Source organism: Plecotus auritus, assembly GCF_963455305.1.
Source record: "Plecotus auritus genome assembly, chromosome: 2".
Classification (NCBI taxonomy): Eukaryota; Metazoa; Chordata; class Mammalia; order Chiroptera; family Vespertilionidae; genus Plecotus; species Plecotus auritus.
Window position 1 is genome coordinate 182,701,417 of NC_137771.1, and position 25,146 is coordinate 182,726,562.

General features: G+C 41.6%; 1 protein-coding gene across 1 annotated transcript; it reads right to left on the reverse strand.

Annotated features, from left to right (window-relative positions):
- LOC308241718 (histidine-rich glycoprotein-like) lies at positions 1 to 12,002 on the reverse strand. Its single transcript, XM_080655251.1, has 7 exons — positions 11,680 to 12,002; positions 9,548 to 9,664; positions 8,640 to 8,730; positions 6,322 to 6,488; positions 4,721 to 4,801; positions 2,868 to 2,969; positions 1 to 1,396 (listed from the first exon to the last, which is right to left on the reverse strand). The coding sequence occupies exons 1-7, from the start codon at positions 11,869 to 11,871 to the stop codon at positions 599 to 601; spliced, it is 1,548 nt and encodes a 515-aa protein (XP_080511377.1). The 5' UTR covers positions 11,872 to 12,002; the 3' UTR covers positions 1 to 598.
- Between the last annotated feature and the right edge of the window lie 13,144 nt (positions 12,003 to 25,146).

The window sequence follows — 25,146 nt, forward strand, 5'->3', positions numbered from 1 at the left end:
TTTTAAAATATTTTATTGATATTTTACAGAGAGGAAGGGAGAGGGATAGAGAGCTAGAAACATCGATCAGCTGCCTCCTGCACACCTCCCACTGGGAATGTGCCCACAACCAAGGTACATGCCCTTGACCGGAATCGAACCTGGGACCATTCAGTCCGCAGGCCGACACTATCCACTGAGCCAAACCAGTTTCAGCAAGAAGTAAGAGTGAATTTGAATCACTTTACTATAAGAACAATCCTTTATATGAAAATACATACTTTCTTGGCATGCCCAGCTACAGCATAAGTACTAAAAGAGGAATGATGTTAGAATTAAAGGAGTTGAACCCAGGAAGTAAAGAAATTCTGAGGATGAGAGATTTGTCTTGAGTGGTGTAGTAGCCAGTGAGAGAATTACCTTTGGCTTGGGACACTGAGATTTTTTTTTTTCTCCACTCCATTTTTCTTGTTCTTCTCACATCATCTCCTCCCCTACCCACATTTTGTCCTATTCTCAATATGAAAGTTAAGATTACAATAACTTGTAATGTTGCATTTATTATTGGTAAATTTTATTTATGGTTATAATTCAGAACATTACTCATTTTTCAAGGAACTCAGATTTCTTTTTGGAAATGTTCAAAAAACTTTGAAACTTGTGAAAATTCACTCTTGAACATCCCTGGACATAATTCAGAGGCTGATTGAGGGAAGGGCTGAATTTCTGGCTTTAGATGATGGTTGTTGTTTGGCAATGAGAAGCTGGGAAAATTGGCCTCAGGAAGAGGAAGAAATTCACCTTTCTTTAATGGAGGGAGTCGGTAAACATATCCAATTTTTCTCCATTTTAAGGCAAAGTGTCCTTTACCTGGACCTTTTTCTTCTGAGTGCCTAGGTCGTGGGCCATGGCCCCAGTGATGGCGATCTTGGGAGCCTTGCCTATGGGGTGGTGGGTCACAGGGTCCATGGTCGTAAAAACCATGGCCATCGGGATGATGTCCATGGGGATGGTGTCCATGGGTATGATGTCCATGGGGATGGTTTCCATGGGGACGATGTCTATGGGGATCATGTCCATGAGGATGATGCTCATGAGGATGGTGTCCATGGGAATGGTGCTCACTGGAACTATGATTATGAGGGGGTGCATATGTGTCATTGGTGCCAAAATGGAGGTGATGACATCTTGAAGGGGGCAATCGTGAAGGAGTTCCTGCTTGAAGTGGTGGTCTGTCTGAGTGATTTTTGTCGTCTAGAGGAGGTGGGCATCCAGATTCATGTGACTTGTGAGAATGGAGATTATCTCTGGATCTATTGTGTGTAAATGGAGTCTTGCCAGCAGAGGAATGCCCATAGCCTCCAGAACGGAGGGGATGGTCCAGATGGGGTTTTACATCACTGATGTTTCTATGCTCCTGGTGAAGGACATAGAAAAGTGAATATCATCATGTAAAGAAGAAATGAGACGTTTAACTTGATTTCATTCAACTAAATCCATACTTTTGGATTGCAGGAATAAATCTTAAAAGTAGGATATCAAAAAAGGGTTCTCAAATTTTTATCTAGGCAAGTTGGCATTTAAAATACAAATGAAAACCATCACCTACCACCATCATTTCATAATAGCAATAATATTTTATAACAACAGTCAGAAAGATAATCTCAGAGTAAAGGATGGTTGTTTTATACATACAGTAAGTCCTCAGGTTATGTCGGAGATCCATTCCTAAGGCGATGTAACTTTTCGCCATAAGTTGGAACCCACCTACATAAGCACCTACGTCACTCACATGGAGCACATACACAGCAGTAATGAAGTGAAACAGTAAAAAAAAAATTAAAAGAAAGATAACAATTCCTTACCTTTACTTGTGGTAAATATAGTAAATAATAAAAAACATAAAGCACATATGTACAAACGTCGAAATGACGGAACATTTTTTTAAATAAATAAATGGGAGATAGTGATGTAACCATTAAATGATGTACGTTGAGTCGACATAACCAGAGGACTGCCTATAATATGTTCTACCACAAAAAAATTTTTTCTTATTATCGTTATTTTTCTCATTTCCATATAAAGTGATAAAATTATATTACAGAATGGTACTCATCTGTAGATCAACATTTGGAAAACTAGTGCCTTATAATTTCAGCTCTCAACAGAGTTCTGAGACTCTATGGTATAAGCATCTCGTACTTCTAAAAGATGAGCACTTCACCTCTTCACTATCCTTATTCAGGTTTTAATATTTAAAAAAATACGTGCAGTGATCCCCATGGTGATAAACTTGCCCCCCTTTTTGGTTTGTCACATGGATGTTTGAATTATTTTTTTCTAATATAAAAAATACTGTGAAGAATACTTGTGTGTAGAACAAAAGTTTCTACACACTGATATTTTCATAAAATATTGTTTTGTATTTTATATATCTTTATATAATAAACTTGACACTAATTCATTCCCCTTATATTCTGTGGCTAATAATAAAACTAGATTATTAAGTCAGCACTGGAGTCCTAGCTACAAGAACTATTTTCAGATTCATTAAAGGTTGGTTAAATTGGTCATGATTTTACTTTAATGCCAAATCTTACACTTTCCCAATTCTTGAAAAAAGTGTCACACTTTTGGTGTCTTACCAACAATTGTACAACTTCCCCAGGGGTTATTTTCTGTTTTTCTTCCCCCACCCCCCCACCACATCTCATCTTTCTCTCTCTCTCTCTCTCTCTCTCTCTCTCTCTCTCTCTCTCTCTCTCACACACACACACACACACACACACACACACACACACAGAGCCATAAGAACAAAATACACTATGTGTGTGAAAACATTACTTAGTCTGGCACTGCTCATGATAAAGGTTGCTTAGGCAACCTACCTTAAGGTTGAAGACTTCACAGTTTATGTCAACCTCTATTGGTGTTTCCATGTCAGAGACTCCTACATCATAGGACAAAACTGATCTGCAGAATCCAAAGACCTATGAATAAGAGAGAAACCTGTTAGTGTATGTGTATTTGTGTGTAGTGTGCAGGTGGTGTGAAGATGCCCAGCTAGAGTTGTAAACTTCCTGACATTCTGGAAAGGAAGGAGATCTCTAGAAAAATCAAGTTAATATCATCAAATATCTCCACCAGTTATTTAACAATACTTCCTAGTCAACACATTGGGAAAAGTACAGGTTCCAAAGATTTTCATTACTGCTGTGGTTCTCTTCCATGACTGATCACTAGCACTGGGCTTCCCCATGGGTGATAGGTGGGAATATTATGTCACTGATACCTTGATGTTAGACCAACTCTTCTGCACTAAAGACCTGAGTTGCCTGTGCCTAGAGAAAAAGAAGAGTGGTGTAGATGAGAGATTTGTACAACTTTAACCAAGACCCTTGGAGGAAAGTTTTGGAAAGAAGAAAGCCATTATAAAAATGGGTTTGCACAGACCCTGTCAAAGAGACTGTCATCTGGCCCTACCCTAAGTTCAGAGGCTACACCTGGCTGGCACACCTCTGCCCCAGAGATCCCTAAACCCAGCTGTCAAAGTTACAAGTAGAAAACTCCTTTTTTTTTGAGAAGACTGTTAAGCAGTAAGATTTTGAGTACAGCCCTATCCAGTTTGGTTCAGTGGATAGAACGTCAGCGGGGAGACCAAAGGGTCTCGGATTCAATTTTGGTCAAGAGTGCTATCTTGGTTGCAGACTCCTCCCTGGCCCCGTGCCCTGGTCAGGGCTTGTGCAGGAGGCAACCAATTGATGTGTCTTTCTCACATCGATGTCTCTCTCTGTCTTTCCCTCTCTCTTCCACTCTCCCTAAAAATCAAAGGAAAAATATCCTTGGGCAAGGATTAAGGAAAAACAACAACAAGAAAAGATTTTGAGTACAGTTTTGGAGTCAGACAGCCTTATGTTAATCCTGGCTTCATCATGTACTAGTTCTATGAGATTTAGGTAAGTTGCATAAAATTTCTGAAACTCAGTCTTTATTTCTAAAATGAGTACACTACTATCTACCCACAGGTTGTGGGAGGGTTTAATTAAATGAGATAATGCTATAGAACATTTAGCATTGAGCTCCTCTTCTCCAGCCTCCATGTTTCTGCACTGAGTTTGTATTCCCCATACCAAGATAGTTAAGGGTTTGTTTGGGGTCAATGGGATGGTCACAGGGATCCAACAAAGCAATAATATTTGGTAGTGGTTTGCAAACTATAGGTTGCTATACAAATGCTGCATATCATTCATAACACTTCCTGCAGGCGCATGAGTATCAGTTTATACATGAGTAGGGGGAAAATCTCATTGGACTGAGCATCTTGGTTGTGAACATTAGGCAAGACCCCTACTTTACTGAGCCCATTACCTTCCCATTTGTCAAATGTGGTCACTGTGAGGAGTGAATGAGATGAAGTGAATGAAAGCACCCATGAGTATAAGTTCTTAATACATTCTAGTTATTAGTGTTAGCTAAGTCTTTAATCCTAATGAGTTTAAAAAAAACCCTCATTGTTAAGTTTAGGTATATATCATGTATACTTATAAAATAATATTCTCATGAGTGTTGTCACCATGCCTCAGTTTCCCCATAGGTAAATCTGGGAGAAAAATGCTATATAGTTCATAGGGTGATGGTGGGGTAATAGGCTAACATATGTGTAAAGCCCTTACAAGGGTATCTGGAACATAGTAAGTAGTCTCCAAATGTTACTAGTATTCCACACTTATATTATACTCACATTATAGTGCCTGCGAAAATGGTGACTGGAGCAGTTCCTCACAGAGAAGTCAATATAGTAATTGGTTCTTCTCCCTCCTCTCTAGAACAAATTGGATCAAAGCAGTTTCAGGAACATTTAAAAAAAAGCCATTTGATACCTATTATCCAATATACTGTAAAAGCACTATGAGGATTCACCAATATGTGCCATTCTTTTTATTTTCTGGGTCTTTTTAAAATTTATCAAGTGATAAGATGAATACTATTTGATTGAAAAGGATCAGATAATACAGACATAATCAAGTGTAGTGTGAAAAGTCATTCTTCCTGCACTCCAGCCTCTTCCTCTCAGAGGTACCACCATCATCCATTTGATGTGTTTTTCCTTCTAGCCTTTTCCTAAATATGTTGTGTATATACACACATATCTAATTGTTTAATATAAAGGGGATCATAGTCTAAGTATTGTTCTATAAGCTGCTTTTCTCCCTTGGCAATATATCTTGAAACTCTTTCCAAGGCATATAGGTCCAAAACATTCTTTTTAGTACGTAATTGCATTGTACTGATCCCATTGCTTGTATGCAACATTATCTAACTCACTTTGTGTTTTCAAAATACAAGACAACATAAACTAGCTGTTCTATAAGACTGCTATGGGTGGGAGGCACTTGAGTCCCTGGGTGGGGAAGGATTGCCTGGCTCTAGCCATACCACTGGATGTGGTGCGGTAGTTGCTCTGAGCCTGTTTTCCATCCTAATACAAAGAGGATAGCACTAGATGATTTTAATGACTCATAACCCTAGTATGCTCTTCAGCATTTTGCTCTTTTTTGTTTGGATTTCCCACCTCTATGTTGATATCACACTCCCACAACTCCAAAAATTAAAAAAAATTGCAGGAGGGCAGTTCTGTGGTATCTGCTGCCTTGAAACTGCAACAGGGATGTCAATTTAAAAAGCAGCTGGTGGCTGGCAACAGCAGCCCAGGGGAGGAGGCAAGAGGGGTTGGTCAAGAGGGAAGCATAACAAAGGGGTCCAAGAAGTTATTAGGTGTGATGGATATGTTCACTATCTTAAGTGTGCTGTTGTGTTCATTTGTATATACATATGTAAGAATTATCAAATGGTATACTCTAACTAAATATATGCTATTTATTGAATGTCAATTACACCTCAGTAAAGTTGCTATTGTATTAAAACAAACAAACATAGCAGCTGGTTTTTGTCTTTCTCTGTCTGGCTTATTTCACTTAGCATCGTACCCTCTACATTCTCACAAATGGTAAGATTTAATTCCTTTTTATGCTGAGTAATATTTTATAAATATATAATACATATTCTTTATCTAATCACCTATCGATAGGCACTTAGGTTACTTCTATATCTCATCTGTTGTAAATAATGCTGCAATGAATTTAAGGATGCATGTATCTTTTTAATTTGTGTACACTTTAAACTAATATTATATTGAATGTTACCTGTAAGTTAAAAATTATAATAATAAAAATCATCTGGCCCAAGGAGGCAAGTGGGGAGAGGGTCAATGCAAGTGAATTTGTGCCTGCAAGGTTGGAGCCTGGGCCCTCAGACTCCAGCTGGACATTAGTGGAAACTCACGCCTCTGCCAACTCTCTCCACTTGGTCCACTCTGAAAGAGGCAAAGTCACCATTCTCCTTTTTGTACATCTCAAGGACTTTCTCTGCTTGTTTTCTGTAGACCTCAGTCTCCTCAAAGAAATCCAAGAGTACAGGGCTGTCTTTAGTGTTGGCCAATGCAGAAAAGACTGGAGAAAGAAAATGGTAGTTTTGTGGCTAAACAGCACTGTCAATGCTGTGACTTAATACATATATGCATGGTAGAAACAATAACAATAGCTCCTGTTTTACAGACGGGTGAATGAAGGGTTGGAGAGGCTATGAAACTTGTTCCAGCAAATCAGCTAATCAGCAGCAGAGCTAAACTTAAACCCAGATCCTTCTGATGCTCAAGTCTTGGTTGTTACCCTATTCAGATGCCCCAACCCCATCATTCATTAAGTGTGAATATTTTAATGAACTCTTCCTATCTCTGCCAAGGAGGGAGAGCATCATTAAAGTGAACTTTTGCCCAGAGAGAGAAGGTAGAGCTCAGTCTTCTTTAAGGCAAACTCCTGGAGTTGCTCAGCTGCTGAATTTTTGTATATTGAATTATGCTGAAATTTGCTATTTTTAAAGGAACTCTGTGATAATTTTCTTGGAAAAAGTAAATAAAAAGAACATGGACTTTAGAGTCAACACTGGTGGGGTAGGTTAAGGTTTTGGCTGTTTTATGAGGCTAAGTAATTTAATTTTTTGAACCTCTTTTAATTCTAAAATAGAAAGTTTCATAATCTTCATAGTCTTGTTATGAGATTAAGTGAGACTGCTGTGTAAACTGTAATATTAATACATAAGTTTTAGATGTTGAAGTCAACATATTGCTAAGTACTTTGGAAGTGTACTACACAGAGCATCTTATTTAATTCTAACAAAGACCCAAAGAACTAATACTATTATTAGCTGTATTTTATTTTTTTTATTTTTTTTAAATATATTTTATTGATTTTTTACAGAGAGGAAGGGAGAGGGATAGAGAGTTAGAAACATCGATCAGCTGCCTCCTGCACACCTTCTACTGGGGATGTGCCCGCAACCAAGGTACATGCCCTTGATCGGAATCGAACCTGGAACCTTTCAGACCGCAGGCCGACGCTCTATCCTCTGAGCCAAACCGGTCAGGGCTATTAGCTGTATTTTATACATGAGGAATCCTTAAAGAGGTTAGGTAACTTTCCCTCAAGACCATGCAACTAGTAAATTATGAGATTGGGATTCAAATTCAAGCAAATCTGACCCCAGACAGAGCCCATGTTCTCTATAATGATGCTCTACCGCCTTATGTAGCTTTCTATTTTTATATATTTAATTTTTTGAAAAGTGTATCAATAACAGGAGGAAGCCCTCTTATAACTCTTTTCAGGAGAGTGAGTAATAATCAAGTCCATGAGCATAAGTGAAGACCATTTTTGATATGTACATCATAGTATTATATGTAAAACTAGGGGCCCGGTGCACGAAGAGTCCTGCACGTTGGGGGGGAGGGGGGAGGCGGTGTTCCTCAGCCCAAACTGCAACTTCTCCAATCTGGGAGCCCTCAAGGGAGCACTCTCCAATCCCGGAGTTTCTGTCTGTCTTTGCAATCATATGAGCAAATTGTCTGAGACCCCCCCCCAACCCAGTTTGGTTTGTTGCTCACAGAATAATAGAAGCATTTTTTTTCTTTGCTTCATTGGTGGAGATTTCATGGAAGTTTTAGGATATCTTCCCTTTAATTTTTCCTAGACACTCTGATTTTACTTATGTTTCTCACCTTTGCTTTCCCTCCATCCCCCACCACAACAGTAACTTGCTCCAGGCTCACTTTGCTCTAGTGTCTAGGAGATCCATCTGCCAACAGAACTAAAATTCCCAGCATTCCTGGTGCTCCCCACACTCTGGGCTTCTGCTTCCAGTCCTGGGGTTGCCACCAAAAGTACTATTCTCAGAATTCCTGGTGCTCCCCCATGCTCTTGGTTTTCCCTTCATGCTCTGTCTCTGTCCCAAGGCCTCCGGCTCTGCCAAGTCCTCCAAGCCTCCAGCTTTCCCGCTCTGCTCTCCATCTGGTGGCTTGAGAGCCAAGTTCCTCAAGCTGCTCTACTCTCCACTGGCTCTCCTGCTCCACTCTCCACCTGGTACCTGTGTATGCAAATTAACTCACCATTTTTGTCAGGTTAATTTGCATACTCACTCCTGATTGGCTAGTGAGAGTAGTGGAGATACAGTCAATTTACATGTTTCTCTTTTATTTTATTCAATCACTGTATGATTGAATTCTATATCAATCTAGGATTAAGTAATATTTTAACAGATTATCATACCAGAGCTTGTGGTGCAGTTGAAGTCATTCACTCTAAGATCCTGAAATTCACTCAAACGTGTGGTAGCTATTACGTTACACTGTCCAATCACCTGTAAGAAAGAGTTTATCATTGTGTACTGCTTTCTTTGGGTTGAATATGAAGACACAAAAAAGTGATGCAACATACCTTATTATCTTTTAAAATTTATTTGTGGTTTCTCAACAAATCTTCTTTCAAACCTGTATTTTCTTAATCTGTTTCTGTGAGTTAAATGTCATAGGCACCCAAAACCCTCATAAGAACCACATATAAACTGTTTAAACAGATCATGGCCATATCGCAAACATTTTCAAGACAAAAAAATGCTATAATTTCTAGGTATGTAAGTGTCTTATTTTCTGGAACTAAAATCTTAGATCTGTGCATTTTCATCTTTGTGTTCTTCTCCCAGACAGCCTGGGATCTGATTACCCATGTGCAAAGCAGCACAAGATACCATTCCTCATGATAATTGCAATTAATCCCCTTTGGCCACTCCTGCTCATGGGACCAGTCTTCATAGGACACAATTACAAGTTCATAGGTTCTAGACCCATAGACTGTCAGGACCAGATAGTACCTTAGAGTTTATCTACTCCAATCTCTTCCTCTTATTTTACAGCTGAGGAGACAGAAATCTAGTGACATTAGGCAATTTGCACAAGGTTATAGCTGGTCATGCTAAAACAAGCCCCACTGACATATCTTGAACTGGGTTCCTAGGTATGGCTCTCAAGAGAATATTACTCAAGTTTGACATAATCTTGATGAGTCAAAAGACAGAAACTGGACTTTCTCTTTTGCTGTGGCATACAGCTACCCTGAGAAAACAGAGTGGACAGAAGTCAAGAATAATAAAAAGAGGGAATGGTACTGTGTTTACTTACTATATCAGATAGATATCTAGAAATATTTGGCTCACAGTCATCCCAGTGTTTCCTGGATTGGACTGGACAGTCAGATTCTTTCACATCTAAGACTAAATAATAGACATCTGTGGATTCCTGAAAAATTCCAAGAAAACAACAGGTGAGTAACATGTGGGAGCCCAGTATATTTTCATTAGAAACAATCTCTTGATTTCTTAAACAGAATTTCTATTCCTTTCCAAATCATTGCAGATGTTTACTTCTGTGTCATTTGATCTATTTATTTGAATAAATAGTTTGAAAAAGTTACTTCCAAATGTTCTTCTTAACTGGTCATGATGTTGCTTCTGTTCATGAGCTTTAAAAAACAATCACTAAATTGCACCATTTGTTTGGGCAGAGATGTTGAAGGTGTAAACCTAGAAATTATAAGTGATGACAGCCACATCACAAGCTCCAATCTGTATGCACAATTGTGTCCTCTCACCCAGCTCTTTCCTGAACTTAGACTTCTTGCCTTAATTTCAGCTTGGCCAAACCTAAAACCAGCTCTTCTATTCCAAACTAGCTACCTCTCTCAATTTATCTTGCCTTTTGTCAATGACACCATTAATTATTTCTTGCCTTAGTCTTTGGCTTAAAAAAATGTGACATCAGCTTTGATGTCTTTCTTTGCTTTTGCTATCCAGGCACCAGGCCTTGAATGGTCTTTCTTTGAAATGTCTCATGTTTTTTCTTCGTTCTCATTGCCATAAGTCCCACCTTACACTTCCCCAGAGTCACAGATTAGCTTAGGGAGTGCTGAAAGTGGAAGAGACACATTTTGACTTTTGTTTGATATTGAGCTGTTAATATTAAAATAATATTTCCTTGGTCTCTCTTCATTTCCACATTCTTGAACACATAACATAGCTTTCTAGTTCAAGCCCGTGCTACCTGCATCTACCTCCCCAAGTATACTGTGCTCCCTGCCCTCACTCAGAAGTAGCCCTGGGCTAATTCATCCTGTGTCCTATAATGTGGCAGAGATCCTGGACTGGGACTAGCAGTCACTAAGTTGCTGGTTGAATCCCAAGTCGCTGCACTCATTCTCTGCACCCTGTAGAGCCTCCACATCTAATACTTTTACAAGCATCAAGTTATCTGCTTGTCCTCTGCGGTGCTCTATTGTCTGATCTCCCTGATTTTAGTGGTTCCTCCAAAGGGTAGGTTATTTTGGGGAGTGAGGAAGAAAGGCCTCCCTCCTTCATCTCTATCAAGCCCTCAAATCTATTCCAAATAAGTATATAATCTATGTCAGTGATTTTCAATATTTTCATCTCGTGGCACATATAAACTAATTACTAAAATTCTGCGGCACACACACAAATTTTTTTTTTCCTATCTGACAAAAAAAAAAGGTATAATTTTGATTGATTCACATTGAACAGCTTTGGTGTGTTGGCTGTTGTCCTTTTTTCATTTGACAATCTAAGGGACAAGAGGTCAGTGCCCCCAACTCAATAGTCAGATATTGCATGTTTTAAAAATCCCTGTGGCACACAGGTTGAAAATTGCTGATCAAAGTGAAGACAGTAGGCTTGCTTTGCATCAAGATAAGCCTACACTCTTTCTTCCACCTTGCTTACTATGCCGAATCTCACACAGAACTTCTGGAATTGCCTGGCTTGTGTCTAATTACTCCCTAACACTCTCCTTCCTGATTTTTTACCCACATAGAGGTGGTATTCCTGAAATTTCCCTGGAATGCCTTTAACCTAGCCCAGCATCTATAATACTTACTCAGTCACTTAAATATATCCTACCTTACACAGTGTGTGTGTGCGCGTGTGAATGTGTGCTGATTCTTATTTCCTTAAGGGCAAGACTTACAGTTCATTCTAATTTTTCTCTTATAGCATTTAGCATTTGATTGGATTCAGCATCAGTGCTTACAAGCATTCACAGATTGATTCATAGTTAAGGACATACTAATAACAGACATTAGTTTGAAAAAAAATAAAAGAACATTCTAGAGCAGCAGTAGAAACCAAACAGAAAACCCTGACCAAGACCATTCCATTGTGCAAAGCAGTAGGCTTAGTTGCTGGAGTCACACTTGCCCCAGTGCATGTTTTCCCAACTTAGCTCTGCCATTGGCAATTCCTTACCACTTTGTCCAAGTGGGCATCAGCGACCCGCAGCAACTGAAAAAGGTAGCCATTCGAACGTCCTTTATTGATCAGGTCTAGAGCTTTCCCAGCCAGAGGCTCAGTAGCATTGCAGTTTATGGGACTCACAGCGTAGGAATATCTAAGTGTGATCCAAAGGATGGAAAGCAGAGCTGCAGTGAATGTCTTCATTTTATTAAAATGGGAAAACTATCCCTTGCTATGGTATACCACAGCAGAGAATTTTATACAGACTTTTTAAACACACACACACACACACACTATTGATTAATCAGTCTTTATACATTTTTGTTGTGTAAACTGAATGTTCACCTTGACCCCCTGGTTAAAATCTCTGTCAACATGCTGTAAATGATTAATGGATCCTGGGGACAGAAAGTTGAGACATGCCTCTGATGAGTGGGTGAGACTGTGAGCTGAACAAATCTGGATATTTCTAGTAGGTACCAGGTCCAAAGTGTTTTTGACCATAAGCACTGCCTCATTCATTGGTGTGGGGGGTAAGGTTAGCAGTAAATTAATTTTCCTCCATCTGCCGGCCTGTCTCAACCAGGGATTGTCACAATCGGTCTCATTGTTGGATTATAGACCTAGAAATTTTTAGCAGAAAACAGTTATATTATTTAAGGGAGGACCTGAGTTCAGGTAGAATAAAATAATTAAGAGGCTGTTGCTTTGGAATCAGATACGAATTTCTTCTCTGTGTTTTTACCCTCTTCCTGTGCGATGCTGGGTAAGCTATGAAACATCTCTGAGTGTTCGTTTCCTCATGTATAAAATGGGGATTAATGCCTCCTGGCAGGATTGTATGATAATTTAATAAGAAAACATATAAAGTAAATAATACAATCCTTGGCACAAATTCAGGTGCTGAATAATGATGCTATTATTATTTTTGTTGTTGTTATTGTTGTTATTATTATTGTTGTTGTTGTTGTTGTACCTGAGAGGAAGTTGAGGACACCAGCTATAATTCCAGTTCTCCATGGCTCTTAAAACATGCCAAAAATATTGTTTCCTGTGGGAGAGAACCATAGTGAGGGTAGAAGTCCAGCCATTTGATGCCCACCTATCTCAGAGAAGCAGTTAGAGGGAAAACACCATGGGAAGAGGGGCTCTGCATTGGGGGACAGAGCTGGGATTAAGCTGACCCCTCAGCCCTATTCCTCCAAAGAAACAATATACCTACATGGATCCTTCATACCAGGAGAACCCAGTAACATCAGACCAGAGGGAATCAGCCCAGATTCCCTTCCCACTTAGACAGCATCTCTCTCCCTGCTCTCTTCTCTGTAATGAGTGTCTATAAGTGTCCACAGAAATGGTTCTCAGCCTTAGCTAGAATCGCCTGAGGAGTTTTGAAAGGTCCTTATGTCCAGGCCTCCCCTGAGAGCAATTCAATCAGGATCTCTAGGTATTAAACCCAGGCATTGGTAGTTTTGAAACTCCAAGATGATTCAAATGTGCAGTCAAGGTTGAGAACTATAGGGGCTCCAGATAGAACCTGGAAGGAGTTTGAAGAGAGAAGGAAAGGGTAAGGTATACCATACAAAAAGCAGACCACACTTCCCCAGAGTCACAGATTGGCTTAGGGAGTACTAAAAGTGGAAGAGACACATTTTTACTCTTGTTTGATATTGAGCTGTTAATATTGACAACACTAGCTTTTAAATACCCAAACAGTACCACCCCAGGGCAAATTACAAGGAATAGAATAGTATGAAATCTGGCCAAGGTGTTATTAAGGGGCTCTCACAAAGGTGGGTTGGGGGAATGCTATTGATTAAAACAAAAACTGTTTTATGCTTCAATGAGTTGAGTTCCTTAATTAAGTCTTTCAATTATTGTCGTATTGGTCATGTCCAATATGCAGTGCCCTGGGCAAACGAAATGCTGGTGAAGGGAAAGGGATGGGACAGGAAACAGCCACCAAGAATGAGAATAAGCTTTTCCTACAGAACTGTTTTGCTAAGACTTAGGGGTACTCATGAGAGCCATGCCTTCTCTCCCCCTTGTTTTATTGAGTCTTAAATACAGACACAATGCCTGTGATGCCACCCAGTTACTGGGGTAGCTTCAGATGAGACAGACATCTCAGGGAGCCTGTGAGAGTGCTAGCATAGCACTGGTCAGGAGGAGACAAAATGATGGTGAGTAGGAGAGATAGTCTGTCTTGGGGAACTGTCTGATCTAGTGTTGTGGCAGAATGCATGGAAGAATGATCAGCCGGCACTCTGAGGAAAGTTTAACCTTTCTTTTGCAGATCTACTAGTCCAGGGGAATTCTGGATCCAAAGCCTGAACTGAACTCCTGGGGAGGCTCTGGCCTATATATCTCCTCCTTTGGTGGGCCCCTGAGGGTGCCCGCAGCTCCGCTGAAGTCAATCTTGGCAGGGCCAGGGCCTTGTGGAGCTGCTCTGCAGAACTGCAGCTCCACAGCTCCATCCAAGTCAGCTGTGGCAGGGCCCTGGGGTTAGGCTCTGCAGTTCCGCCCAAGTCACTCAGAGTGGGGAAGAAAGATTACAGTTTTAACCAGATGCTGAACTAGGTTGCAAGTCCTTCCCTCCCCCGCCCCCAACAATATTCCTTTTTTGTTTTGTTTTGTTTTTTAATTTTTTTTAAATAAATCTTTATTCAGATTATTACAATTGTTTCTCCTTTTTCCCCCCATAGCTACCCTCCACCCGGTTCCCACCCCACCTTCTGCCCTTACCTCCCCCACACTGTCCTCATCCATGGTTGTATGATTTTTGTCCAGTCTCTTCCTGAACCCGCCCATACCCCTTTCCCCCTGAGATTTATCAGTCCACTCCTTTTCTATTCCCTTGATTCTATTATATTCACCAGATTATTCTGTTCCTCAGGTTTTTAATTCACTTGATTTTTAGGTTCACTTGTTGATAGATATGTAATTGTTGTTCATAATTTTTATCTTTACTTTTTTCTTCTTCCTCTTCTTTAAGAATACCTTTCAGCATTTCATATAATACTGGTTTGGTGGTGATGAACTCCTTTAGCTTTTTCTTATCTGTGAAGCTCTTTATCTGCCCTTAAATTCTTTTTTTTTTTTAAATATATTTTATTGATATTTTACAGAGAGGAAGGGAGAGGGATAGAGAGCTAGAAACATCGATGAGCGAGAAACATCGATCAGCTGCCTCCTGCACACCTCCCACTGGGGATGTGCCCGCAACCAAGGTACATGCCCTTGACCGGAATCGAACCCAGGACCCTTCAGTCCACAGGCCGACGCTCTATCCACTGAGCCAAACCGATTTCGGCTGCCCTTCCATTCTGAATGATAACTTTGCTAGGTAGAGTAATCTAGCTATTCATCACTTTGAATATTTCTTGCCACTCCCGTCTGGTCTGCATAGTTCTGTTGAGAAATCAGCTGACAATCGTATGGGTGCTCCCTTGTAGGTAATTAACTGTTTTTCTCTTGCTGCTTTTAATATACTCTCTTTGTCTTTTGTCTTGGCATTTTAATTATGATGTGTCTTGGTGTGGTCCTCTTTGGATTCCTTTAGTTTGGGGTTCTGTGCGCTTCCTGGACTTGTAAGTCTATTTCTTTCACTAGGTGGGGGAAGTTTTCAGTCATTATTTCTTCAAATAGGTTGTCAGTATCTTGCTCTCTCTCTTCTTCTGGCACCCCCATAATTCTGATGTTGGTACGCTTGAAGTTGTCCCAGAGTCTTCTTACACTATCTTCAACTTTTTGGATTTTTTTTTCTTTTTGCTTTTCCAGTTGAGTGTTTTTTGCTTCTTTGTATTTCAATTCTTTGACTTGATTCTTGTGTTCCTCTAGTCTGTTGTTGGGTCTCTGTATAATATTTTTTATTTCAGTCAGTGTATGTTTAATTTCTAGTTGGTCCTTTTTCATATCTTTGAGGTTCTCGTTATATTTATCAGCCTTTTCTAGGATATTCTTGAAAAGCCTTATAACCGTGGTTTTGAATTCTATATCCAGTCGTTTGTTTTCCTCCATTTCTTTCGTTTGTGATCTGTTTCTTTGACACCGCATTTTCACTGCTTCCCTGAGTTGGTAGGGTAGATTTGTGTGCTAGGTTTCCTATATGACCCAGTGGGTCGGCCTCCCAGTTAACCTGAGGTGGACACTCTTGGTGCACCCCTTTGTGGACTGTGTGTACAGCCTTGTTGTAGTTAAGTCTTGATTGTTGTTGGTATCACTGGGAGGAATTGACCTCCAGGCCAGTTGGCTGTAAGGATCAGCTGTGTCTACACTGGGAGAAGTTCAGTGCTGGAGACAGCCTTATAGGATTAGACTTGCCAAATTGCAATAGCCTCTGTGCTCAGCTTGGATGGGGTGGAGTCTCAGGGCAGAGCAGACAGTCTTGGCTTGCAGTCAGCCTTGCCCTTGCACGCGTGTGCGCCTGCAGACCTCTGCCTTCCCAGGCTCCCGAGTCTCCGCCCGAGAGTCCAGATTCCCCCCACAAGAGCATGGGTCCCCAGGGGCTCGCCTGGAACTGGGGTTCAGTGCAGTCAGAACTGGGGCTCAGTGCAGTCAGGAGCTTCTGACTCCCTTTCACTAGGGAAAGCCTGTGGCAACCTCCACAGCCTTTGTGTGCACTGGCATGCGCACACCTGCAGACCTCTGCCTTCCCCGGCTCACGAGTCTCTGCCTGAGAGTCCAGATTCCCCCCCATAAGAGCGTGGGTCCCCAGGGGCTTGCCTGGAACTGGGGTTCAGTGCAGTCAGAATTGGGGTTCAGTGCAGTCAGGAGCTTCGGACTCCCTTCTGCTAGGGAAAGCCTATGGCAACCTCTGCAGCCTTTGTGCACACTGGCGCATGCGCCTCCAGAACCCTGCCTGCCGGGGCTCCCCCGAGTCTCCCCCGGGTCTCCGAGTCTCCGGGTGCCTTTCTCTCTACCTGACAGTCCAGACTCTCCCTGTATGAGCCTGGGTCCATGGGGTTTTGCCCAGGACTGGGGTTCAGTGCAGTCAGAACTGGGGTTCAGTGCGGTCGGGGGCTTCCTTCCCCCTTCTGCCAGAGAAAGTCAGCCAGGCTCTCAGCCACCCTTCCTCTCTGCGCGCACAAAGACCCTTTGCCATACCTCCAATTCTCTGTGAGCTTTTCTCTTTCCTTCTAGTTGTAGAATTTCCACTCAGCCAGCTTTCCTGTGGTTCTGGATGGTGTCTGTTCTGTCTTTTAGTTGTAGTTTTGAAATTGTTGTGTGAGGCAGCAGTTTAGGTGCTTACCTATGGCCATCTTGGTTTCTCCTCAACAATATTCCTTTTCACTAGGAAGTGACATTTAGCATTGGTGAAGCTTCATACTGGCTTTGGGAAAGCTTCCTTGCAGTCCTGAGCCAGAGAATGGCCAATGACGTGGAATGGAGAGGGGACTAGTGACTTTTCACAAGATGGTTGTCAGGGCAGCCGGAGGTAGATAGATCTTCACCTGCATGTGTTCTTTCTGGCATGCAGGTTCTTTCTGGGTATCCTGGCTATAGGATCAGAAAAGTCAGGAACAGAATTTTTGTTCTTTTTGTTGTTGTTAATCCTCATCCAAGGATATTATTCCATTCATTTTTAGAGCGAGTAGAAGGGAGGAAGAGAGAGAAAAACATTGATGTCAGAGAGACACATAGATCGGTTGCCTCCCACACTCCTACATGAGCCCCAAATTGAGCCTGCAACCAAGGTACATACCCTTGACCAGATTCGAACCTGGGACCCCTCAGTCCATGGGCTAATGCTCTATCCACTGAGCAAAACCGGCCAGGGCCAGAATTTTTATTCTTTAAAACTTGTTTCCCCCCCACTATGGTTGAGTGTTTACTTACAACCTCTATTTTTGAAGGGTTTTACTAGAAGCCACTTAAGGTTTATAATAGTGGAAAATACAAAAGTATAAAGAAAAACTCACCTCTAATCCTACTATGGTGAGAAAAATCATGAACAATTATATATTTTTATAGACTTTTTCTATTTAAATATCTATAATACTAGAGGCCCGGTGCACAAAATTTGTGCACTGTGGAGGGGGGTGTCCCTCAGCCCAGCCTGCACCCTCTCCAACCTGGGACCCCTCGGGCAATGTCTGACTGCCAGTTTAGGCCTGATCCCTATGGGCCTAAACCGACAGTCGGACATCCCTCTCACAATCCAGGACTGCTGGCTTGCCTGCCTGCCTGATTTCCCCTAACTGCTTCTGCCTTCCAGCCTGATCACCCCCTAACCACTCCCCTGCCAGCCTGATCGACACCTAACTGCTCCCCTGCAGTTCGATTGCCCCCAACTGCCCTCCCCTGCTGGCCTGGTCGCCCCCAACTGCCCTGCCGACCATCTTGTGGCGGCCATCTTGTGACCACATGGGGGTAGCCATCTTGTGTGAGGGAGTGACAGTCAATTTGAATATTCCCTCTTTATTATATAGGATATGTGCTTTTACATTATTAGGATCCTTCTATACATACAGGTATTGTTTTCCTCTACTGGATTGGATGTTTCCTTCCAACCTCTATTTTTGAGAGGTATTACTAGAAGCCATATAAGCTTTATAGATGTTGGGGTTTGTTTGGATTTTTTAATAAGGTTTTATTGTCAAATTTGAGTTATTTTATTTATACAATTTTAGTTATAAATATAATTTCTATACAAAGTTAAAAGAACACAGGATGTTATCGAATGTGTAAAATAAAAAAATATATTTGTTATCCCTCATTCTTTTTAAAATATTTTTTATTTATTAATTTGAAAGAGAGAAACATTGATTTGTTGTTCCATTTAATTATGTATCCATTGGTTGCTTCTTGTGTGTGCCCTGACCTGGGATTGAACCCACAACCTTGGTGTATTGGGACAATGCTATAACCAACAGAGCTACCTGGCCATGGCTTTTCCTACCTCTCATTCTTCAAACTTTTTCCCAAGGGAAACACTTTTTTTTTTTTTTAATTTTAGGAACATTTTTAAAAGTGTGATTTTATTGATTTTAGAGAGAGAGGAAGTGAGAGGGAGAGAGATAGAAACATCAACTTTAAACAATAAAGAATTTAAAAGAAAAGAAACATCAACATTGATTAACTGCAGAAATAAATAATATAAAGACTAAAAAACAATACAAAAAATCAATGAAACAAAGAGTTGGTTCTTTGAATGGATAAACAAAATTGATAAACCATTAGCTAGACTCATCAAGAAACAAAGAGAGAGGACCCAAACAAATAAAATCAGAAATGAAAATGGTGAAGTAACCACTGATACCACAGAAATACAAAGGATTATAAGAAAATACTATGGAGGAACCAAGTTGGCAGCATAGGTAAACACCTGAACTTGCTGCCTCCCACAACCACATCAAAACTACAATTAAAAGACAAAACGAATATCATCCAGAACCACAGGAAAGCAGGCTGAGTGGAAGTTATACAACTAGAAGGAAAGAGAAAAGCGCACTGAGACTGGGAGGAGGTGCAGAGGTGCGGAAGTACGGAGGTATGAAGGTGCCCGCGGAAATGGGCTGGCAACTGGGTACACTGTTGTCTTTTTCAATCAGGAGAGTGATACAAGCTCTCAACTGCTCTGAACTCCAGTTCCAGTAAGACTCTGGGGACGCAGACTCATATGGGGAGAAACTAGACTGTCTGGCATCGGGCTGGAAAACAAGGGCGGCTTTCTCTCAGAGGTGCTTGTAGTGATCATTATTCCTGCACGGTTCTGTGGGACACAGAGACCCAGGGACCTCTTCCAGGCAGAGCTGATGGGCAGCCATGGCTGTTTGCTCCACCCTAGTGATTCCCTGAGACCCCGCCCCACCCAATTTACAACCCCACCCAAGCTGTGCGCAGAGGATTTTGCATATGAAAGGCCTGGCCTTTTGCAATCTAAAACCTAACAAACTACAGCTGGGTAGAGCCCCAGAGCTTCCAAAAGAAGGCCCAAGGCTCTACAGCAGCTTCATTGTTTCACAGCTGGCCTCACCTGGGCACCTCCAAACCCGAAACAAAGAGGAAGAATCTGCAGATCTCTCTGTAGATCCTGCTGGGTGGCCTCAGGCAGTGGCTGACTTTGAACCTCCTTGGAGATTCAAGAGCCAGTGTACCCAATGGTCAGAGGTAGACCATCCAGACTACAACTCTTCAGATCCATAAGAGACACACTCAGGGGGCAGACTCAGTGAGTGCCAAAGCCCCACTGAAGCAAGTCTTGCTTCATAAGGGTATCTCCAGCACAGAAGTTCTCCCATTGTAGACACAACTGGTCCTCACAGCCAATTGGCCTGGAGGTCAATTTCTCCCTGTGATACCAACAGCAATCAAGGGTTAACTACAACAAGACTGTGCACACAGCCCACAAAGGGGTGCACTAAGAGTGTCCACCTCAGATAATAAGGGAGGCTGAACCACTGGGCCCTATAGGACTCCTAGCACACAAAGCCACTCTATCAACACAGGGAAGCAGCCAAAATGTGGAGACAAAGAAACAGGTCACAAATGAAAGAAATAGAGGAAAGCAAACTACTGGATGTAGAGTTCAAAACCACGGTTATAAGGTTTTTCAAGAATCTTCTAGAAACCGCTGATAAATTTAGTGAGACCCTTGAGGATATGAAAAAGGACCAACTAGAAATTAAGCATACACTGACTGAAATAAAGAATAATATACAGAGATCCAACAGCAGACTAGGGGATCGCAAGAATCAAGTCAAAGATTTGAAACATGAAGAAGCAAAAAACACCCAACCGGAAAAGCAAAAAGAAAAAAGAATCCAAAAATGTGAACATAGTGTAAGAAGCCTCTGGGACAACTTCAAGCGTACCAACATCAGAATTATGGGGGTGCCAGAAGAAGAGAGAGAGCAAGATATTGAAAACCTATTTGGAGAAATAGTGATAGAAAACTTCCCCTACCTGGTGAAAGAAATAGACTTACAAGTCCAGGGAGCACAGAGAACCCCAAACAAAAGGAATCCAAAGAGGACCACACCAAGACACATCATAATTAAAATGCCAAGAGCAAAAGACAAAGAGAGAATATTAAAAGCAGCAAGAGAAAAACAGTTAATTACCTACAAAGGAGCACCCATACGATTGTCAGCTGATTTCTCAACAGAAACTATGCAGGCCAGACAGGAGTGGCAAGAAATATTCAAAGTGATGAATAGCTAGATTACTCTACCTAGGAAAGTTATCATTCAGAATGGAAGGTCAGATAAAGAGCTTCACAGATAAGAAAAAGCTAAAGGAGTTCATCACCACCAAACCAGTATTATATGAAATGCTGAAAGGTATTCTTTAAGAAGAAGAAGAAGAAAAAAGTAAAGATAAAAATTATGAACAACAAATACATATCTATCAACAAGTGAACCTAAAAATCAAGTGAATTAAAAATCTGAGGAACAGAATAAATTGGTGAATATAACAGAATCAGGGGCATAGAAAGGGAGTGGACTGATAATTCCCAGGGCAAAAGGGGTATGGAGGCTGCAGGAAGAGAATGGACAAAAATCGTACACCTATGGATGAGGACAGTGTTGGGGAGGTAAGGGTAGAGGGTGGGGTGGGAACCGGGTGGAGGGAAGCTATGGGGGGAAAAAGGAGAAACAATTGTAATAATCTGAACAATAAAGATTTATTAAATTAAAACAACAACAACAAGTGCTGGCAAGGATGTGGAGAAAAAGGAACCCTCTTGCACTGCTGGTGGGAATGCAGACTGGTGCAGCCACTGTGGAGAACAATATGGAGTTTCCTCAAAAAATAAAAAATGGAACAGCCATTTGACCCAGTAATCCCACTTCTAGGAATATATCCCAAGGAATCAGAAAGGTTATATGCACCCCTATGTTCATAGCAGCACCATTTACAATAGCTAAGATTTGGAAACATCCTAAGTGCCCATCAGCAGATGAGTGGATTAAAAAACTGTGGTACATCTACACAATGGAATACTACACTATGGTAAAAAAGAAGGAACTCTTACCATTTGAAACAGCATGGATGGACCTAGAGAGCATAATGCTAAGTGAAATAAGCCAGTTGGAGAGAGATAAATATCACATGATCTCACTCATTTGTGGAATATAATGAACAACATAAACTGATGAACAATAATAGAGCCAGACACATAAATGAATCAAACAGATCGTCCAACCTCAGAGGGAAGGCTGGGGAATGGGGAGTGGGGAGGAAGGGGGGTTAGAGATCAACCAAAGGACTTGTATGCATACATATAAGTATAACCAATGGACACAGACAGTAGGGGTATGAGGGCATGTGCTGGGGGTGGGAGTGGCCAGGGAGAGGGCAATTGGGTGAAAAGGAGACATATGTAATATTTTAAACAATAAAGAATTTAAATTAAAAAAAGATATGTGTGTGCGTATCTGTATGTATTACATATTTTATGTTTACTAGTATACATATATGTGTGTATATATATTGTGCCATGCCAGCACAGCCAAGGGTTCAGTGAGCCTGAGGGAGGGCCGGCGAAGGATGAAGAAAAGACAGACAAAGAGAATAAACTGGGTATAGGTGGATCTTCTGTGCGTGAATGAGACCACAGAACAGATCCAGACTGCAAGCTGGTGCTTTATTTTATATTCAGAGGTAAACAAGGTAATTTACAATGTTCTTGTAAGTTTCACTTGTTTTGGCAGCACTTGCTGCACCTCCCACAGCCCATTAGCTACCCAGGAAAGATCTAGGGAGCAGTCACAAGATCAAGCTTAATTATGCTAAGAGGGCTGTGCCCTCTAAGCTGGGACTTGTTTGCAGCTTTGCCAGTAGGTCAGTCCAAGGCTTAACCCTATAACTGCTCCCTACATCTCACCCTTCTTTTAATTTCAAGCTACTAATAATGGAAGTAAAACTTAAACATCAAGAACAAAGTTCTGACTATTAAAATATTAACAAAACAATGCCAGTGCAAAACCCAATAACAAAACAATGCCAATGTAAAACCCAGACATGGTTATTAATAAAACAATGCCAATGTAATACTACAATAATAGAGAAATCAAACTACACTAACATTTTTCTACTAAATGAAAGTTTCTTTTGCTGATTTATTCAAGAGTCCTCGGACTTGGCTGCACAAGAGTTTGCAGAAGACTGGCAGCTAACCAAGGCTAGTATGGCCAGAAACATTGAGGAAGTAGCTTCCACTTCTTGCTTTTCTGCCATCTGCTGGGCCTCAGTTGTAAACTTCTTCAGCTGACCCCATGTTGGCACCTCGGTCTTTTGTATATCCTTCGTCATCTTCCTTTTCCACTTTGCTGTCATCGGGACAACTCTCAGTCTTTTGAACGATGGGACAAGGAGCTTCTCTGGGTCCATTGTGGTGACGTACATAACGCTCTGGCACCCAAATTGGCTGCGCTGCTCCTTCTGGAAAGATACAAACACAACCTCTTCCCCACATCATTATTGGATCTGGTCCAAACCATTGTCCAGTTTGTGCATCCTTCCACCGGGCTAACCCCGTGGAGGCTATTGTACAGGAGGCCCGATGCCTTTCGGCTGCTGTATGACCCTCTGCATCGCAATTCAAAAAATTTAAAGTATAAAGGAAGTTTCTTTCAAGTATCTTTTTTTTCCTTCTGTTTCTCCTGAATAAGATGAAAAAGACCTCACTGGAACCCAGCAGCAGACAGGAGAGCTTCCGTGCTCCCTGCTCACCCAGGACAAGGACAAGGCCTCTGGCCTTTATGCTTTACTTCAGAAAGCCGGCTCTGCATGGGAGTCGAGGCCCACCTGCTGGTCAGGCTGTGGAGGGTGCAGGGAGGCCAGGCCCCTGGGCTGCAGGCACAAAATCCTGACATAGGTAGGCTCCACCCCCATCATCCCAAACTCACCGGCACTGTTCCCTTGCTTCCTCCAATCCTTGCATCCTCCGGAGGGCTCTCTCCCACAGGAGCTGTAGCCCCAGGGACTGGAGGAGGCTGCGGAGGTGCCGATGGTGGAGTCGGAAGCCTTTGGCAACCTTCCCCCATCTGTCTTGATTCCCCTGTCACATTCCTCCACTCCCCTTCTGCAGTGGGCTCTAGGCAGTCCCAAATCAGGGGCCACAGACTGAAAGTAGAGGCAGGCATTTCCTCTGGACCTTCAGCTACATAATGATCGCGAAGTTGTTTTCCTACCTCTCCCATGCCTCTATATTTACCTTTTTTTCCTCAGAAAACCATGGGCAGGTTTTACTCACAAAATCCAAAAAATTGAAAAGCTGTTCATACCTCACAGAACAGCCCCTTGCTTGGAGCATAGCCTTAAGCATGGCTATGCATACGTTCTTTCCCTGCGATCCTGAATTTCCCATGTTTTACACCTAGCTAGTACTGCCTTGGGGCCTCCTTTCACCTGACAATTGCAGTTCCCTCACTCTCAGGTCCGCATTGAGTGCCACTTGGGCCAAACTCATCACAGCGTTGGGCGCCACTTGTGCCTCGCCAGCACAGCCAAGGGTTTGGCGAGCCTGAGGGAGAGCCGGCGAAGGATGAAGAAAAGATAGACAAAGATAATAAGCTGGGTCTAGGCAGATCTTCTGTGCATGACTGAGACCACAGAACAGATCCAGACTGCAAGCTGGTGCTTTATTTTATATTCAGAGGTAAACAAGGTAATTTACAATGTTCTTGTAAGTTTCACTTGTTTTGGCAGCACTTGCTGCACCTCCCACAGCCCATTAGCTACCCAGGAAAGATCTAGGGAGTAGTCATAAGATCAAGCTTAATTATGCTAAGAGGGCTGTGCCCTCTAAGCTGGGACTTGTTTGTGGCTTTGCCAGCAGGTCAGTCCGAGGCTTAACCCTATAACCGCTCCCTACTATATATATATATATATTATACATGTACATAATATTATATGTTGTCTACATCACTATATATATTTTTAAGGGGAAAAATTGGGATTGAATGTTATCTGAGCTCTTAATTTATTCTCTGAGCAAAACTATTAAATAAGCCAGAAAACTCCCGAACTTGGGAACACTATCTGATTCTCTCCAGGCTTAACCACAGGCAACTGTCTCTTCCTTCTACCCCCATTGCTAAGTGACTTTATCAAGTTCTGGGCTCAGAGACTATTCAAACAGGTAAAAAAAGGAAATTCCACCTTCAGGTTGAAGGCTATGCAGACAACATCTGACCAATATTTAGTGTTGAAATAATTATGGAGTAGAAGGAGCATGAAACTCTGTGATAACTCTCAGTCTCTTGGTGTCCTTCAATTTTTATCTCATTTTGATCAAAAGAATCACAATATGCTCTTGCTCAGATAGAGGAGGGTACTCCTAAATATGGCAGGTCCTACATCAGAGACATTTGGCTAAAAGTCAGTAATCGTTACAAAGGGAAAGGTGGAAGACATAAGGCAAGTATTCATGGAATGATATCTTGGATGGTTTAGGAGGCATGCATCTCAGTGTACAAATGGAGGGTGTAGTCTCATTTCCACTTCCAGCTAAAATGATGAGACCAAGAG